The 18,754-nt window shown below is 39.1% G+C and overlaps 1 protein-coding gene across 2 annotated transcripts; it reads right to left on the bottom strand.

Annotated features, from left to right (window-relative positions):
- Window positions 1–361: 361 nt before the first annotated feature.
- Window positions 362–5,220, bottom strand: LOC135645123 (pentatricopeptide repeat-containing protein At3g16610-like). Of its 2 annotated transcripts, none has more exons than XM_065163212.1 (3): window positions 1,422–5,220; window positions 648–1,324; window positions 362–465 (listed from the first exon to the last, which is right to left on the bottom strand). In XM_065163212.1, exon 1 carries the CDS (start codon window positions 5,212–5,214, stop codon window positions 2,986–2,988), a length of 2,229 nt encoding a protein of 742 aa, XP_065019284.1. In that variant the 5' UTR covers window positions 5,215–5,220; the 3' UTR covers window positions 362–465; window positions 648–1,324; window positions 1,422–2,985. The 2 variants fall into 2 exon arrangements, with proteins under 2 accessions (XP_065019284.1, XP_065019285.1); XM_065163213.1 differs by having other exon boundaries at window positions 648–1,306.
- Between the last annotated feature and the right edge of the window lie 13,534 nt (window positions 5,221–18,754).

Raw genomic sequence — 18,754 nt, 5'->3', positions numbered from 1 at the left:
GGAGTTTTTGTTTATGTCTATGTACTTCCATTTCCATCCCGATACCCAAAACTTAGGAGCAAATCTAAACGCGATCCTTGATTTATTGATGATCAAGTCTTTCTACAACTACAGCCACGCAGACACCAATCAATTACTACAGACACAACAATCGAACGCCCACTGACGGTACAAATAACCAACAAAGCCACAGAACTACCATCAGTGGCAGAGCAGAGTGAAGCAGACAACACAGCCACCTCATTTCTCCAACACCAGACGCTAAAATCCCTGCAGAACCAGAAGGAGATAAGGATAAAAAAGCTTTAAACTTTGGGATCAGGAAAAGAAGAAGAAGAAGAAGGAATTCGCGTTGGCTTACCTGAAGTAGGAGAAACGAGTTCACTTGGTGATGGCATACACAGCATAAATGATGCCCGGGAGGTACCCGAACAACGTCAACAGCAGGCAGATCCAGAACTCCACCTGCCCCCATCAATAATCGCAGCAACAAATATATTAATGAAGATTGACAAATCTCTACTGCTTAAAAGATTTACTTGTGTATGCTTCATTCAAGAACAAATTGTTCTTGGGAAGATGACGAGAGGAAAGCTCATGCATGCATGCATGCACGTTGAGCTAATGAAACCTTGCGTTACATATACCTGGCATCCGAACTTGAGGAAGACACCCAGTGGAGGGAGGATGATGGCCAGGAGGATATCGATGCAGTTGGCCGTGCCCTCGTCCGCCATCTATCACGTATGTCGACCGTCCTCGGACGTTCTGGTGAAGCAACAAGAGAGAGATGCTAGAGGTGTGTGTGGAAGCCCAAGGAAAGAGGGAAACGGGTACAAAGGATGGATCAGTAGTGGATGTGGCAGAGTCTGGCTTTATAGACGGCATGTGAGGTGCAGTGGTGGCAGTGGATTCCACCGATTGATCTCTCTCCTTTTTCCTCATCTTTATTTGCTTCGCTGTCTCGTTCGTCTTTTCTCATCGTTATATCGTCGTCAGACTAAAGCCGATAGAGTGCATATCAGTGACAGCTTAATCCCACGCAGGACTGCCGGCTTTCCCACGTGCCATGCCGAAGCTTGCGATGCTGCAGATCCTCCTCCCACATGACATCCAAATTACATGGAATCACATGATCTCTTCCCATCAGTCAACTGTTCATAGTATTATATCATGCTTGCTTTGGTCTGCAGGGACACTCTGTAGTCATGCTCGTAGAAGAGCAGTGCCATCGTCGCCAAAGCTTCCTTGGAACAATTGGAAGCGTCAAAGAGGACATGCATGCTGTGGCCTCAAGTTGAATTCACTGCAGTGAGTGACAACGCTGCTCGATCACAAAGAAAAAGAGAAGGGAAGAATTCGATGACATATGTGATGAAAAGTATTAACGATCGTTGTGATTAAACTGGAACGGGACTCACCTTTTCCGTGTCCAATTAATTGATAGAAAGAGCTGCCACTTCCAAAGGACATAATGGCCCAGGGAATCATGATCTGGTGGCTGCATTGCTGTACAAGTAGTTCTTTGCAGTAATAAAGCAAACACGTTGATTGCGGCACCGTCCCCCACGTCCATCCCGGCTCGTCACGTTGGAGCTCATGCCGAACCTTGTTATTGTTAATAATGGCCGCAGCGTCAACATCACCACATGAGAAGAAGGCTTCGCGTCTACGCCCGGGAAAGCACATGGGAATTGGTCCGGTTGCTCGAGTTGCTTGCATCAAATACTCTTCAATTGCGCCTGGGCCAAACCCTAGGCAGCAATGATTAATGGGCTTACAAACCCTCGGCTGCATTGTTTAATCATTGTGAAAATAGACTTATTTGAGACACAGAAAACACTCAGGTCGCCTCGTTCTCCATTACTTGAATTTAGACTGGTCCTTTGTAACTCTCTAACCTTTTCTCTCAAAATTTCTTGCCAAAACATTATAAACATCATTGACTCTGATACTACAATGAAATCCTAGAAAATATGAGCAATCACGATGAGTATGTACCAAAATTTTAAACATCTGCAAAGTTACTGGAAGTTATAAACAACCAACTACTAGTGCCCTACCATTGGTTTTCTACCACTCGAATATTTTTAGATGTCTCTTGGGTTTCTACTGTCAAGACTACATATTTCCATTGTTGTCTTTAGGGTTTTTTATAGGTCTATAAATAAAGGTAATTAACAATTCAGTGATTGTATCTACAGCATGCAGGAAATCCAATACCAGTGCTAAATTGGACAATATATTGAAAAGAAAGAAACCAGTCTGGGAATAAATTACATTTGCATCAAAAAAATTTTATACACTGTTGCAAAAATTATAGGAAGAGGTATCTCAATTACAAACATCATCCAATCATAGAATGACAGTGAAAATATTTTTGTAGCCTCGTTTGACAAGTATTGTAATCAATCAAAGACGTCCTAACAATTAGGAACTCCAATCCAACCCAAGAATTAAAGGGTGATCGAGATGTGAGGTCTCTGCCGGCTACTCTGTGGTTACATCCAACATAAACTGGAGACTAAATTTTTGCCAAAGGCATGTTTATTATACAGCTATCGGAATCAAATGAAACATGTCTGAGGCTTCCAAAATAACTCCCAATTCTGATCCTGAAACATCAGAAACACTATTCAAATCATCCATACTGCTTTTGAAACTGTTTATCCATGTCCCTTGACATCCTATTGAATATCAGCAAGCCATTTGACTTGAGAAGGATCGACCTATATGCTCAATATGCTCAAACACTTGATTCCTTGCCTTGGCCGATGAACCATGTTCCAAGATCCATCTTTTCATGCCTATACTAGCAAATGGGTTGCTGGTTTCACAGTGGTTCACAACTAGATAGTTTAATAATATACATGTTGCAATGTTGATTCCGACTTATATGCAGTAAAAAGAAACCAAGACAGAAATTTGCATCGAATACCTGAGTTAGTAGGGAGAAAACAGTGGTTACCTGTCAAAATCTTCCTTCTAATTGATATGTTCATGAATGTTATCATCCTCTGCTAGGGAGATCAGGTCAGGAATATATCCTTCTTCGCTCATCTCTTGAGACAGAATCCTCAAAATGTCTTGTAGCATACCATGTTCTATGTAAGCCTTATCTTTAGCGAGAAATGAATGAATGCATTGTCCAACTTGAACCCAGCTATTCCCAGGTTTCTTCATCAATCCCTTATCTTTTATCATTGCTCTCACCTTCTTCACATCTGCCCATCTTCCAACAGCTGCATAAATATTGGATAGAAGAACATAGTAACCTGGATCTTCAGGTTTCTTTTCAAAGATTCGCGAGCTGATAAACTCAGCAAGGTCTATTCTCTTATAAGTTCTACAAGCACTCAACAGACTCCCCAGTACATCAATATCTGGGTCAACCGGCATGCTTTTGATGAATTCCCATGCGTCATCCAGGTACCCAGATCTGGCATAAAGGTCCACCATGCATGAGTAGTGCTCCATATCTGGAAGAATGCCATAGTCCTCTGTCATGGAATTATAATAGGAGAAACCCCTGTCAATGAAGCCAGCATGGCTACAAGCTGATAGCAGTGCTATAAATGTCACTCTGTCTGGGTTGATTCTTTCTTTCTTCATATGATCAAAGAACATTACTGCCTGATTCCCATGACCATGCATCCCAAGAGCAGCAATTATAGTGTTATAAGTAACAATGTCCCTGTTTATCATCTGTGTGTAAACCTTCTTCCCATGTTCGAGACAGCCACACTTGCAATACATGTCTATCAATGAATTATTCACAGAGACCACAGAAGATAGTCCACCTCTAGTCACATAGCCATGTAGTTCTTTGCCATGGTTGAGCATCACAAAGCGATTGCAGAGTGGAAGGACAGTAACAACTGTTACATAATTGGGCCTTAGTCCAGATCTATGGATTCTTCGCAATGTCTGGAAGGCAGAATGTACGTCACCATCGAGGACATATCCTGCAATCATAGAGTTCCATATGGTGATATCTGAATCTGACAGGTTTTCAAAGATATACTGTGCTTCTCTCAACAATCCACTTTTGCAATAGAAATCAACTAATGCCGTTGCAATGTAGATATCGAACTCAAACCCACATCTTACAATATAACCGTGAACCTCTCTTCCTTTTTTGAAGGTCTTCAGTTCAGATATGCTAGGAAGAACACTAGCTACAGTCACTGAGCTCGGTTTTATTCTTGATCTCAGCATCTCGGTAAACAACTCCAAGCACTCGGCATATTCACAATTCTGTGAGTACCCTGCAATTAAGCTACTCCATGAGATAACATCTTTGAGGGCCAAAAGCTGAAATAGTCGACAAGCTGTTTTCGTCTGTCCACATTTTGCATACATGTCAATCAGAGCGTTGGAAACACAGAGATCATCACTGAATCCACTCTTTATAGAGCACCCCTGCAGTCCCATTCCTATCTGCATAGCTCCTAATCTACTGCATGCCGGAATAACAGTCGCTACCACGACAGAATCGAGACTAAAACCTTCCCTCCGCATCCTCCTGAACAGATTCAACGCCTCCAACCAGTCACCGTTTTGCATGGTTCCACAAATCATTGCACCCCACGAAACCAAATCTCTCATCGGCATATCCTCGAACACCCTTCGGGCCTCGCTTAAGCTGCCGCACTTAGCAAACATGTCAATGAGAGCGCATTGCACGTAGCTGTTGGTTCTTGCGTCGAGTTTGATCGACTCTCCAATCTGTCTCCCCTGCTCGAGATCCGACAGTTCCGCGCAAGCCTTTAGAACAAACGGGTACGTGAAATGGTCGGCATCCAAGCCATGGCTGATCATGTCATGATAGGATGCTAATGCTTCATCGAAGCGACCAGAGGTGACCGAACCTTTGATGATGGAGTTCCAGGCGAAGGAATTCCTTCTGGGCAGGTGGTGGAAAACAGTCAGGGCCTCCTGATGGCGACCAAAGCTGACATACGAGTGCACAAGCTGTGCACCCAGCACCGGACTGTGGCTTAGGTAACCATGGAGGACCATGAGGGCGTGGAGCTTGAAGGCCTCGTCTAGGCTGCGAGACGACCGCAGGTGAAGGAAAAGGTTGCGGTGGGAGAAGTGGTAGTAATAGCATCGTTGAGATTGGTTGCGAGGAGAGACGGCGATGGTTCTGAAATGGAACAGTGGGTTGTGTCTGGCGATGGATTTGATTGAGAATTTGGTAAAAGAAGCCATGTCGGTTTCAGCTCAATCACCAAATAATATAAACATGTATAAAAAGGCTAAGTACAAAGATGCTCGATAAAATCTTGTTTTGATGAGAATCTCTTGTATCATACACGATTCAGACAACGAGATCTTACTTCACAATACAAAAATAAGATAGGACCATTCGAATTTGAAAATAGATCCTATCTAATTATAATTATATAATTATTGATATGATTAAATTTTGATTATATTTATTAGTCAATAGAAAAAAAATTTAATTATGAAATTTTTTTTATGAGATATTTTGATGGGAGGGACTCTACTAATTATCTTATACCCTCTCGCTTATAAATAGATAGGATATGCATATGTATGAATACGTTACATTATTGAGAGATTATAGATTTTCTCTCATATTTCCTTTTAGTCACATGAACTAGCTAATACTAGCTAATGAGAAATTACAAATCTTCTTTCATATCTCATTCTGTCCTTCAATCTATCACTCTTAGTAGTCCTGTGAATGATAAAAAAAAAAAAAAGACAAATCTAGTTCTTCTTGTAGATCGATATCGCTATAGCTTTCAAATTTGACAATGGCATGTTCGTAGATAAGATAAAAGCTTTCTAAATATTGGTATACATTATAAATTTAGATATATTATTATTGGATTTCATATTTTGGTATTAAAATTTTTATTTAATAATAATATATTATAGTTTTTATGCTTACAATTGGTATCAAAGCCATGGTTATGAAATAAAATACTTTAGTTCTATTTGTTAGCTCTTTTCGCTCGTGAAAAAATGTTAATCAATTTTTATTTATTATGCATGAATAATTCATCGGCATTGTCGATCTGCTTTTCTATCTTATTCATCCTACCACTTATTTACAATGACATATGTGACACACTGCACAATCTTTTTTATTTATTATTATTATTGACACTATCTCTTGCTTGTTGCATATATTATGATGTCATTGGATTGTGCAATGAGAATTGAATCATAATGAGATCATGATAATGAGACTAATTCACCTATAAACGTAGATCCTAAAAGTTTCCGATCATAGGTTACTCAAAGAAGATATCGAGATAACCAGACAGACCGATTTGCTATGTACTCATTCATATGATAGATGTGACTAGTCTCATAGTCGCTCGTATGGGACATTAGGGATATAGTGTAGGTATTCATTAGAGAATGAGATCACTAATTGATTCGTTTATGAAATGCTCGATACTTTATAATACCTCATTGTAAGACAAGAGTTTCGTAGTCCCAGTTGTGTGTCTGATCCTTAGACTTGAGGCACCAAGGATGCCTTGTATGAGTCCTCCATTCTTTGATACCAGACTTATAGATCAAGATCCAAATATAGCACAATCGGTCATCGAGAGTGGTAGCCAACCTTACAAGAGGACAGCAAGAAAGGGTTGGCCTTCTTAATCATCGCTACAAGGTGGTGCGTGAAAACTATGAGGATTCGCGCTACCAAAGGAGGAGCGTTGCCGCTTCATCTGTCATGTTAAGCACCACTAGAGAGGAGGACATATGCTAGTTATAGATACCATATAAACCAATTAAGTGAGTGATGACACATGTGACACGCTATGCAGTCTTTTTGCTTATTATTATTATAAGCATTTTCCTATTTTATATAGCATGTTGCATATATTGTGATGTCAATGGATCTATACAATGAGAATCAAATTGTAGCATAATTGTTTACCTTTATTTTCTCACTTTATGTAGCGTGATAATCATTCTCACAACAGAGAAAATCATGTACATCCTTGACACATTGATGCCCACGCCCGAGGAAGGGACAAGTGCGGATAAGATAACTCACTACGTGAAGTATATAGATGACTTCACTCTTGCTCAATGTTATATGTTGGGCTCCATAATTCCTGATTTATAGAGATAACATAAAAAGATGGATGTTAGATCTATTCTCCTACATCTCCATAAATTGTTTGAGGAATAGGGAAGAACGCAATGATATGAGATATCCAAGAGTCTCTTACGTGTCAGGATAACTAAGGGGGCATCGGTTCAGAACTATATCTTTAAGATGATTGAGTGAATAGAGAAACTCACATGTCTAGGAATAGTTCTAAATGATAACTTATATGTGGATTTTATGCTTCAGTCCATACTAGACTCTTTTTCTTAGTTTATTATGCATTTTAACATGAATAAGCTTGAAGTAACTCTCCCTAAGCTCTTCGATATGTTGAGGGAGGCTGAGATCACCATCAAGAAAAGGAAGGTAGAGAAGTCCCTTAATAAGGGCAAGGGCAAATCGGATAAAACAAATGTTACTGAGAAGGACTTGACAAAGGACAAAGGCTAGTGCTTCTACTACGGCAAAGATAGGTACTACAAGAGGAATTACAAAAAGTACACTACAGAGAAGGCAAAATAGAAATTTGGAGAAGCTTCAAGTATATTCATGATAAGTTTTCATTTGTTAGATCCTTATAATAACACAAGGGTATTAGATACCGATAGTACTTATTATATTTATAATTCATTGTAGGCAAATTCTAGTAGATTAGCGAGTGGCAAGAGGTGAGATGAACCTCAAGATGGTCAATGAAGCAAAAGTTGCTATAGTGGCTGTTGGCGAGGTCACCCTACATTTGCTTGATGGAGCTACTATCGCATTAGATGCATATTATTTTATTCTTTCTATTATCAAAAATATTATTTCTATTTTATGTTTGATAGTTAGTGGATATAAATTAGTTTTTTAGAATAATAATTATTTAATTATATTGGATTACAATATCATCACTAGAGAAACATTGAACAATGATTTATTTATGCTGAATACTACTTCACATATCTTGAATGTAAATGTATCCAAGAGAAATCAATATGAGGTAAATAGCGCACACCTATGGCATTGTAACTAGGTCGCATCCACGAAGGAAGAATCCAAAAGGTACTAAAAGATGGATACTATTAGGATCTCTTTATTTTCTGAGCTTTTGAATAATATTTTGTTGAGTTTATTTAGTTCGTTAATAGTCGGATAGAGGTTTATTTAATATTTATTTATTATTAAGAGTCCAAGTCCTGATGGACTCTGAGTGGAACTCTATAAATAGGGATGTAAATTTTTTATTTTAGCAAGCAATAAAATATTATTCAGTCCTTTGACAAACCCTAGGAGGCTGATCCTCTCGAAGTGATCATCCCATTTTCTCCCCTTTCTTTCATGATAAAACTCTAGGGTCTTATCATTTGGTATCAAAGCAACGATTCTTGGTGTTCTCGTTGTAATTCCTCAAAACACTTCGCCGTAGTTATCATTATCTAAAAGAAAAAAAAAGTGAGAAGAGCGAGAAAGGGCCACCATAGCCACATTCCCGAGCGAGGCTTCGCCCCTGCTTCTAGCTAGTGACCACCGCCGCCGCTCTCCGTCCAACGACCGCCACCGCCACCGTTTCCCATATAGCACCCCCCCTCATTGCGCTATAGTCGCCCTCCAGCCGCTCATGCCCCATCCCTCTTGAGCGAGAAAGGGGCGCCTCATCCCACCTCCTATTGCAGTCATCCTTAGCCAAGCCTTCACTAGAGACGACGCTGCCAGTGTCCCATCCCGCCGCAGCTCCACGATCGCTTCTCAACCAAAGTCCATTGTCGCCCACCTTCCCTTAGGTCACAACCGTAGCCATAGCCGCTCGACCAACCCTCCTCGTGGCAACCGAAACAGGGCAACGACCGCTGCAACCGCTGTTGTTTCCTCCTCTCTTCATTATCGGCATTGACAACAATCACCTCCCAATCATGCCTTCAACACTGCCTCGGTCGATGCTTGCCTCCCAACTGCGACCCTCCTCCCCTTGGGTCATAGCTGGAGCTGCTCGCGGTGACGTTTTCTCCCCGCCGTCACGCCTCATCAAGATACAGGAAAATGACCCCAAAAATATGACATAAGCTACCCACGTGTTAAGGTAAAATTTCCAAGATGGGAAGATGGGGATCCAACCAGTTGGAACTCTAGGGCAGAATTTGTTTTTTCATTTTCACAGAACTCTAGACGAATTCAAGGTGGAAATAGCCTTAATCCAACTAGATTGGGATGCAATCCAATAGTATGATTGGTATAAAACTTGCCATGGAATCCACTCATAGGAGAAATTAAATAGGGCTTTTTGTTCACTTTGGACCATCTAAATATGAGAATATTGATAGATAGCTCATCAAAATTCATTAGATTTCTACAGTATTGGAATATCAGAGCAGGTTTGAACGATTGTCAAATCAAGCCAAAGATTGGTCTGAATAATAACTAGTGGGTAACGTTATTGAAGGACTTAATCTAGATATTTGGTGTGAAGTTAAGGCTCATCAACCCTACATTATGATCATTGCGATATCATCTGCACATTTACATGAGGAAAAAATCAGCAGGAAAAATCATCGAAATAGAAGTGACAACAAACAGATGATCAACAAGCCACTCACCCCATCTATTCCTAGCCAGAACCCTAACACCTGAAGGTTAACCTAAGAAGAACTCAAGGAAAGATCAGTAAAAGATTTGTGCTGGCATTGTGATGAAAAGTGGAGTAGAGAGCATCGATGTAAATAAGATCAACTTCTGATGATTGAACCAATTAGGGAGGAACTGGAAGCTAACAATGTGGACTCTGATAATAAAGGTATGGATTCTGATGACGATGTTGGACCTATCATGCATACAGTGCATGCATTGGCCAACTACTCTAACCCGCAAACTATAAAAGTTGGAGGAACTTTAGAATATCAGCATGTTATAGTTTGATTGATATTGGTAGCACTAACAATTTAATAGATAGTAAGGTTGCTGACTGATTAACCTACCACATCAAAGACTGTAACAAATTCGAAGTAAAGGTCACTGATGGACGAATTTTAACTTATGATAGTAAACGTTCGAAGATAAAGTTGATTATACAAGGCCAAGAGTTACTTGTGGACTTGTTTTTGCTACCCTTGGAAGACTTCGAAGTGGTGCTTGGAATTGAATGGCTATCAACCTTGGGTGATGTTTCATGAAATTCTTCTAAGCTAATCATGAAGTTTTTTATTAATAGAAAGCAGGTGATCCTAAAGGGAAAACGTGGAAGTAAGGTCATAACTGCCACTGGCCATCAGATGGAGAGAGTTTTTCAGAAGACTGCAATACTGAAAGGCCAACTTATTGCTTACACTATCAAGAAGTGGAGACTGTACTTACTTGATCAATGGGTTATAAGGCACCGTAGATACCCTGCGATTGAAATGCTGAAAGAGAAACTCCCCGAGTTTGATGCTGCTCAGTCTTGAGGACAAGGCTGATTTGAAGGGGGAGGAATTGTTAGGATCCCTTTATTTTCTAAGCTTTTGAATAATGTTTTGTTGAGTTTATTTAGTTCAATAATAGTCGGATAGAGGTTTATTTAATATTTATTAATTATTAAGAGTCCAAGTCCTAGTGGACTTTGTTAAATCTTGGATTTTGATAATAAAACTAATTGATAATGTTATGATCACTTGAGTCATCATCATCATCATCAGCATCATCACTTGAGTCCTCACTTGAGTCATCCGGTCCAAACCAGATTTTATAGTGGTTCGATCGTCGTGACCTACATCTACTCCGTCGAGGCCGCCAGTATCTACTAATGATCTTCCTTCAATGGGAGAAGATCAACTACCCTTATAACTCGATTCTCCTTTTGATAGGTTTAGGAGAGAACCTTTACAACCCTCATAACCTCCTCTCTTAAGCTTCTCTGACACTTAGAGTTTGAGAGGAGTTCACACAAGATTACAATAGTGTTTTCTTCATTTTTCACTCTCAATTCTTGTGTGTGTTAACCAGGGATGAGAGGGGTATTTATAGGCCTCAAGTTGATTCAAACTTGGAGCCTAAAAAGGTCTCATCCTGGGTTTCTCGGGTCTTGGCAGTATCACCACCTATAACACTAACACTGAGCAGTACCACCACCTGGGAGATTGTGTATGGGCGGTACCATCGTCTGACAGTCTCAAAGGCCGAGTCTAGGTGGTACCATCGCCTGACACAGTCTCGAAGACTATGCTATAATGATTTCACCTATTGGGTCACTGTTTGGGTCTTTCACTTGGCCCAACACAACCCAAACTTGGGCCTAGTTAGACCCTAATTGAGTTGGTCTAATTACATTCTAAAATGACTTAATTAGACTTTAAACTAACTCGATCTAGGCATAATCGATTACAAGTGAATCCTATGTTGTCCGGCATGTCATTGGTCCTTCCAGCGCTTCGTATGATCTTTCAGCGCATCGTTCTCTCCTTCAGCGTATTGCCCAATCAGCATGTTGTCTTCTCGCAACATCCGATCTCCTTGGTGCAATGTCCGATCTTCTTGGCCCGATGCCCGAATTCACAGACCGAAGCCTTCTGCCGACACATCGACCGATCATCTGGCCCAACGTCTAATCTTCTCACATGTTTACTCTGGCCCAACGTTTGATTTCTCCTACTTTAATCGATTTACCTTTTCTGATCGAAGCTAGTCTTGCATCACTTAAACGCACATTAGATAACAAATACAACAATTTAATTTCATCATCAAAATCTGAGATTCAACAATCTCCCCCTTTTTTATGATGACAATCAATTGATGATGGAGTTAACTTTAACTCCCCCTATCAATATGACATACGTGAGATGAACCTTGAATTCAAAATGAATTTAAGTCAAGGCAATTTTAATCATTAATCCAAGCAACATGTCATCATAAAATCATGCATAATCAAAATTTCAATATATCATTCCATGCATGATCATCATACATAATTTTAAATTATCACTTTAGGCATAATATGCATGATTATCATCTTACCTTCTCCCCATTTGTTATCAACAAAAATGAAAAGTGTAACTAGCAAATATTTAGATATACAAACTTTTAAGATAGCAAGTTTTTCATCACTTTAGAACATGCAAGCTAGTGAGTTTTTTATTCTCTTTTGAGAAGTGCAAGCTAGCAATTTTTTGCTTCCTTTGCAATATTTGAGCTAGCAATTTTTGCTTCCTTTGTAAAGTGCAAGCTAGCAAAATTTAACATCATTTTACAACATGCAAGCTAATAACGATTTTGAGTTTTGCAAGTTTGTAAATTTTGCTAGATGTACAAGTTAGCATGTTTTGCTTTTTGAGATAGGCAAGATATCACTTTTGCTTCTCTTGAGATTGCAAGCTAGCAATTCTTGGTGATGTTCAAGATAGCAAGTTCTTTGGTCTATTTTGAGAAGTGTAATTTTTGCTTCCTTTGTAATGTTCAAGCTAGCAATTCTAATAAGTTTTACATCATGCAAGTTAGCAAATTTTTATATCATTTCAAAAAATGTAAGCTAACAATATTTGAGATGTTCAAGAAAACAAATTTTGCTTCTTGAATTATGCAAGTTAGCAATCTTTGCTTCTCTTTTGAGATGAGCAAGCTAGCATATTTTTTCATCTTCTTGAATTGTGCAAGCTAGCAAATCTTTCTCTTTTGAGATTGTTGAATCTCGTATTTTGATGATGAAACTACTTGATATATGTTTATGATTTAATCTGTGTTTTGAGTGACGCAGGATGCTTTGATCAGAATGAGACAATTAAAGCAGGAAAATCATGTTGTGCCGAAGGAACATGTTAGAAGATTGGACGTCGGGCCGGTGGATCGGTCGACGTATCGACAGAAGGCTTCGGGCCGTGGACTCGGGCATCGGGCCAAGAAGAGCGGGTATTGTGCCAAGGATATCGGAGTTGCGGAGTCAACTGGCCGATTGGGCAATAGGCTGCAGGAGAGGACGATGAGCCGAAGAATCGGACGAAGCGTCGAGGGACCAATGACATGTCGGACAACTTGGTTAATTGCTTAGGATTAATTGTCTCGATCGAAGTTTTGTTTTAATTGTGCAGGATTAACTATGATAATGATGAAGACATAAAGCGAAACAAAGTGTCGGAGTCAAGCGCGAAGGATTTGTTGCGAGTTCGAGAGTTCGACGGAAGTCTGAAGGTTCGTTGGGAGTTCGCACAGCTCGCCAAGAAAGATCGGAGCTTGCCGAAGAAGCTCGTTGGAACTTGCTAAGAACAAATCGTGAAGTCTAGGAGCTTGCCGGGGAGTCCGCAGAATGGTTTCCGAGAGTTCATCGGAAGACCGCCGGAAGTTTGCCGGAAGCTCGCCAGAAGAAGTCTTGACTTGCGGACTTTGTAATGGTTTAGAAAATGTCTTTAAAATCATAGTTAGCATGTTAATTAGGGTTAGGATTAGGTGTTAATCCTATAACCCAAGTAGGGGCCAATTAGGCCCAAGTTCGGACTGGTTTGGGCCAAGTTTGGAGCCAAACCAAGTGAGCTGAAATAGTGAAAGAGGTGGCACTGCCCCAGCCAGGAGGTAGCACCGCCCAGGCTATGTCTCCCAGCGAGACTGGGAGGTGCAACCGCCCCAGCCAGGAGGTGGCACCGCCTGGGGCTCAGTCTTCGAGCAAGACTGGGCAGTGCAACCTCCCTGACAGAGAGGTGGCACCGCCTGAGCTCAGTCTTCGAGCTCTGCCAGGCGGTGCAACCTCTCCAGTCAAGAGGTGCAACCGCCTGATCCCGGAATTCCGGGATTTGATCGTTTTGAGCTCCAAATTTGAATTGGGTTGGGGCCTATAAATACCCCACCCATTCAGCACTGAAAATAGCAAGAACTTACCCGAAATCTTGATCTTTTCAGTGGTTCTTAGAGCTCAAAACTGCTAGTTTTTCCTCCTCCTTCTGTTCTTCAAGTTTGAGTTGTAAAGAGAGGAGAGAAAACATCTGTAAGGGTTGTCTCCTAAGCCCGTCAAAAGGAGTGAATCTGTAAGAGGGTAGTTGGCCTTCGCCTATTGAAGGAAGGCCTCTAGTTGACGTTGGTAACCTCATCGGTGGAGGAAGCCAAAAGTGGAGTAGGTCAAGACTGACCGAACCACTCTAAATCTCTGGTTTGCGTTTATTTTGAGCACTTTATTATTACTGCAAACCTCCTACATAGCTACTGCTCTCTGCGCTTTTACGAACGAGTTCTATGCAGTTTACGTTCACGTCTTAATTCCATTTACAAACTGCAAACTGCTCTCTGCGCTTTTACGAACGAATTCTGTGCAGTTTACGTTTACGTCTTGATTCCATCTACAAACTGCAAACTGTCTCTCTGCGCTTTTACAAATGAGTTCTATGCAGTTTACGTTTACGTCTTGATTTCACTTACAACTGCAAACTGTCTTCTGCGCTTTTTTTTACGGACAAGGTTCTGTGCAGTTTACGTTTACGTCTTGATTTCATTTACAACTGCAAACTGTCTTCTGCGCTTTTACGAACAAGGTTCTGTGCAGTTTACGTTTACGTCTTGATTTCATTTAGAACTGCAAACTGTCATCTGCGTTTAGACGCAAACTGCGTTTAGACGCAAACTGCGTTTAGACGTAAACTGCGCTTAGACGCAAATTGCGTTTAGACGCAAACTGCGTTTAGACGTAAACTGCGTTTAGACGTAAACTGCGCTTAGACGCAAACTGTGTTTAGACGCAAACTGCGCTTAGACGCAAACTGTGTTTAGACGCAAACTGCGCTTAGACGCAATCTGCGCTTAGACGCAAACTGCACTTAGATACAAACTGTGAATCAGCTTTTGCATCATAATAGTTTCTATCGAACGAACGCAGCTTTCGGTTTTAATCGCTGTAAAATTTCCGCTGCACTAATTCACCCCCCCCTCTTAGTGCTCTCGATCCTAACAATTGGTATCAGAGCGGGGTATTTCTTATTTCGGATTTACACCCGAGAGAAATGGCTCTTCAAGAGGGCTTTTCGGTCTTTCGTCCATCGTTCTTTAACGGATTGGACTATACTTATTGGAAAACTCGAATGAGAGTTTTCTTGATTTCTCTAAATCTGGATTTATGGAATATTGTTGAAAACGGTTTTCAACTTCCCTCCAAACTGATGAACGAATGGTCGGATTTGGAGAAGAAGTATTTTTCTTTAAACGCAAAGGCTATGAATGCCTTATTTTGCGCTTTGGTCAAAAATGAATTCAATCGGGTTTCTTTGTGCGAAACGGCTTTCGATATTTGGCGCACTCTTGAAATCACGCACGAGGGAACTAGTAGAGTCAAAGACTCGAAAGTTAATATTTTACTGCATGATTTCGAGCTTTTTCATATGAAACCAAGCGAAACCGTTGTTGACATGTACACCCGTTTTACGGATGTCGTCAATGGTTTAAAATCACTTGGTAAAAGCTTTTCGGATTTTGAACTCGTTAACAAAGTTTTGCGCTCACTTTCTAAAACTTGGGATTCAAAAGTAACTGCTATTCAAGAATCGAAAAACTTGAACCAATTTCCACTTGAAGAACTAATTGGTTCATTGATCACATATGAAATGACGTGCAATGCACGTGAAGAACTTGAGAACCACCTTCCAAAGAACAGGAAGGATTTGGGACATAGAACATTTGAAGACCACTCGAGCATAAGCTCAAGTGATGGTGAACTTAAACTACAAATGAAACAAAAATTAAAGAGTAAAAAGAACGGAACTACTTGCTTTGAACGCAAGAAGAAGAACAAAAATTGGGATGAATCGAGCTCCTCTGAAGACGAGGAGAAAATCAACAAAGGCAAGGTGGCAAACTACGCCTTTACGCCTTTCGACGTTGAGGTAATCAAAATGCCTTTAATTTACTTCGAAATTACATGATGTTTTAAATGATGCATTTTTCTTTTTCTTAAAAATTACATTTTTAATTTAATAATGAAAATGCAAAAATATGATCATGCTTGTAATTTTGAAAATGATAATGAAAATTACATGTCTTATGTTAATGCAAGATAGAAATCTAATGATTGTACACCTAGTGAGATTAAATCTTATTTATGTGCTTGAGAAGCAAGAATGTATATTTTGATGATTTTCATATTGCTTTTCAATGACGATACATGGCTTTTGTCTGGAAGGCTTGATATTTTTCATTGTCTTTGTTTGTTAAATATGATGTATGATTTTGACATAAGAATAAAGATTTGAGATTTTAAAGTTATACATGATGATTTTTGTGATTGATGGTTTTATGATGAAATCCATTTCACGATCCTAAACGTTGATGCATGTTTTCATTTGACATAAATGAAAAGGCATGCTAACATGAAATCGATCACTTAAGATGAAACACTTAAAAAAAAGGGGAGAAATATATGAATTGATGCTATAAACACTATGCTATGATTATCCCATGCTTGCATCACCAAGAAATATATGATTGCTATCATTGCTATATGCCCTGTATCAAGATATCAAACAAAATCTTGCTTCACAGTTTTACGCATTGATATCTTACCATATGATGAAATGCTACAATTGATGAACACTTGAAATGTAATCCTCTATCTTATTGATTTTTCAATAAATCTATGCTTGTCATACATGAATTTATTGAATATAATTTTGAGGATGATTTCAGATTTGACAAATGCTTGATTCGTATTTACGACATAAGATACACTTTAAATATGAATCATGCATCAATCATGTTAAATGCTTCAATCATTTTCTATCTCTAGAGTTCTCGATTTTGATAAAATACAAGTGATAAATTCATTTATGATATCTTGTAAATCACTTGAATTATGAATGAGTTTTTTATGATGTGTTAAAAGAATCACTTAAAAAGAAAATGCTTTTCCCATCTTATCGAGATTAATGATTTCATAATATTGTGTGAATCTCGAAATTGATTTTGATGAAATAGTAATAACGTTATTCATGTTATGAATCTAAAAAATGATAATATGCTTCATGTGATAATATGAATACACGAAACACTTATGATATGATTTTTATACAATTCCGTGTATTCATAAAATATTTATCTCCTCATCCAATAACTTTTCTTGATATTCCTTATGAGATGAAATGAAATAATGCATGAAATACAAATGAGGAGTTATTGATCATGCATGGTAGGATATAATTTGACAAAATTGATACCATCATGATATGAAACATTTATGATTTGCAATTATGCATGCAATACTTGTGCTTTCTAATTATGATGTGATGTATTGCAAATGATGTAAATCATGATGAGTGCTAAGTTACACACTTTGAGAAGAAATTGCTATATTGAAACATTAATGTAATTATGAATGGTGATATGAAATTATGCATGTAATACTTCAACCTATGATAACGATGCATGCAATGATAAAATATGCATGATGAAAAATTGTCTTGACATTCATAACTTGATTATTCATCCTTTGTCATGATTTTGAAATCGTTGTAAAAGGAAAAAGAACTACAAAACTATATTCTTCCTTTCTTTTTGACAATGACAAAGGGGGAGATAGCTAGCTTGCACAAGTCAAGAAGATACAAAAACTTGATTGCTAACTTGCTTATTTCAAGAAGCAAAAATTGTCTTCTTGAAAATCACTATCTTGAATATCTCAAGAAGCAAGACTTGCAACCTGCACATTACAATAGGAAGCAATAATCATGAGCCTACACAAGAAAGTTATCTTGCATTTGCTTTCGAAATTTTTGCTAGCCTGTATAGTGCGAAACTTGTATATCGTAAAAATTGCTAGCTTGTAGTCTAAAGAGAAGCGAAAAGTTGCTATCTCAAAAGAAGCATATGTGCTATCTTGCCTATCTCAAGAGGCAAAAATGCTAACTTGCACATCTAGCAAAACTTGACAAATTTGCATATCTCAAGAAGCAAGAGTTGCTTTCTTGAACATCTCAAAACTGTTAGCTTGCATGTTCTAAAAGTGCTATCTTGTATGCTGTAAAACTTGCATATCTAAAACTTGATAGCCTGAATATTCTAAGCATGATGTAACATTTGCTAAAATTTTTTTGGCTTCAAAACTGCATGATGATAAAACTTGATAATATGTTTTCCATGCAATAAGTTGAAACTTATATTACAAACACTTGATTGTGGTACTTCTCCTTTTTCTTGATGACAAAGGGGGAGAAGTATGTTGATGACATGACATGTGATGCATAAGTTTATGCATATGTTCATGTTGACGTGTTGCAAGTATTCATGATGAATATTGCAATGACTTGAATTCAGTTTGAATTCAAGGTTCTATCAATATGGCATATTGATAGGGGGAGTTTGTTTAAACTCCGGGAGTTAAGTTTAACTCCGTCATCAAAGTGGTTGTCATCATCAAAAAGGGGGAGATTGTTGAATCTCGTATTTTGATGATGAAACTACTTGATATATGTTTATGATTTAATCTGCGTTTTGAGTGACGCAGGATGCTTTGATCAGAATGAGACAATTAAAGCAGGAAAATCATGTTGTGCCGAAGGAACATGTCAGAAGATTGGACGTCGGGCCGGTGGATCGGTCGACGTATCGACAGAAGGCTTCGGGCCGTGGACTCGGGCATCGGGCCAAGAAGAGCGGGTATTGCGCCAAGGATATCGGAGTTGCGGAGTCAACTGGCCGATTGGGCAATAGGCCGCAGGAGAGGACGATGAGCCGAAGAATCGG

This window comes from Musa acuminata, chromosome BXJ3-8 (assembly GCF_036884655.1).
Source record: "Musa acuminata AAA Group cultivar baxijiao chromosome BXJ3-8, Cavendish_Baxijiao_AAA, whole genome shotgun sequence".
Taxonomy (NCBI): domain Eukaryota; kingdom Viridiplantae; phylum Streptophyta; class Magnoliopsida; order Zingiberales; family Musaceae; genus Musa; species Musa acuminata.
This window is presented reverse-complemented; position numbering and strand designations above follow the sequence as displayed.

Coding starts and splice junctions, on each gene's coding strand:
- LOC135645123 (XM_065163212.1), bottom strand. CDS start 5,214: ATGGCTTCTTTTACCAAATTCTCAATCAAATCCATCGCCAGACACAAC.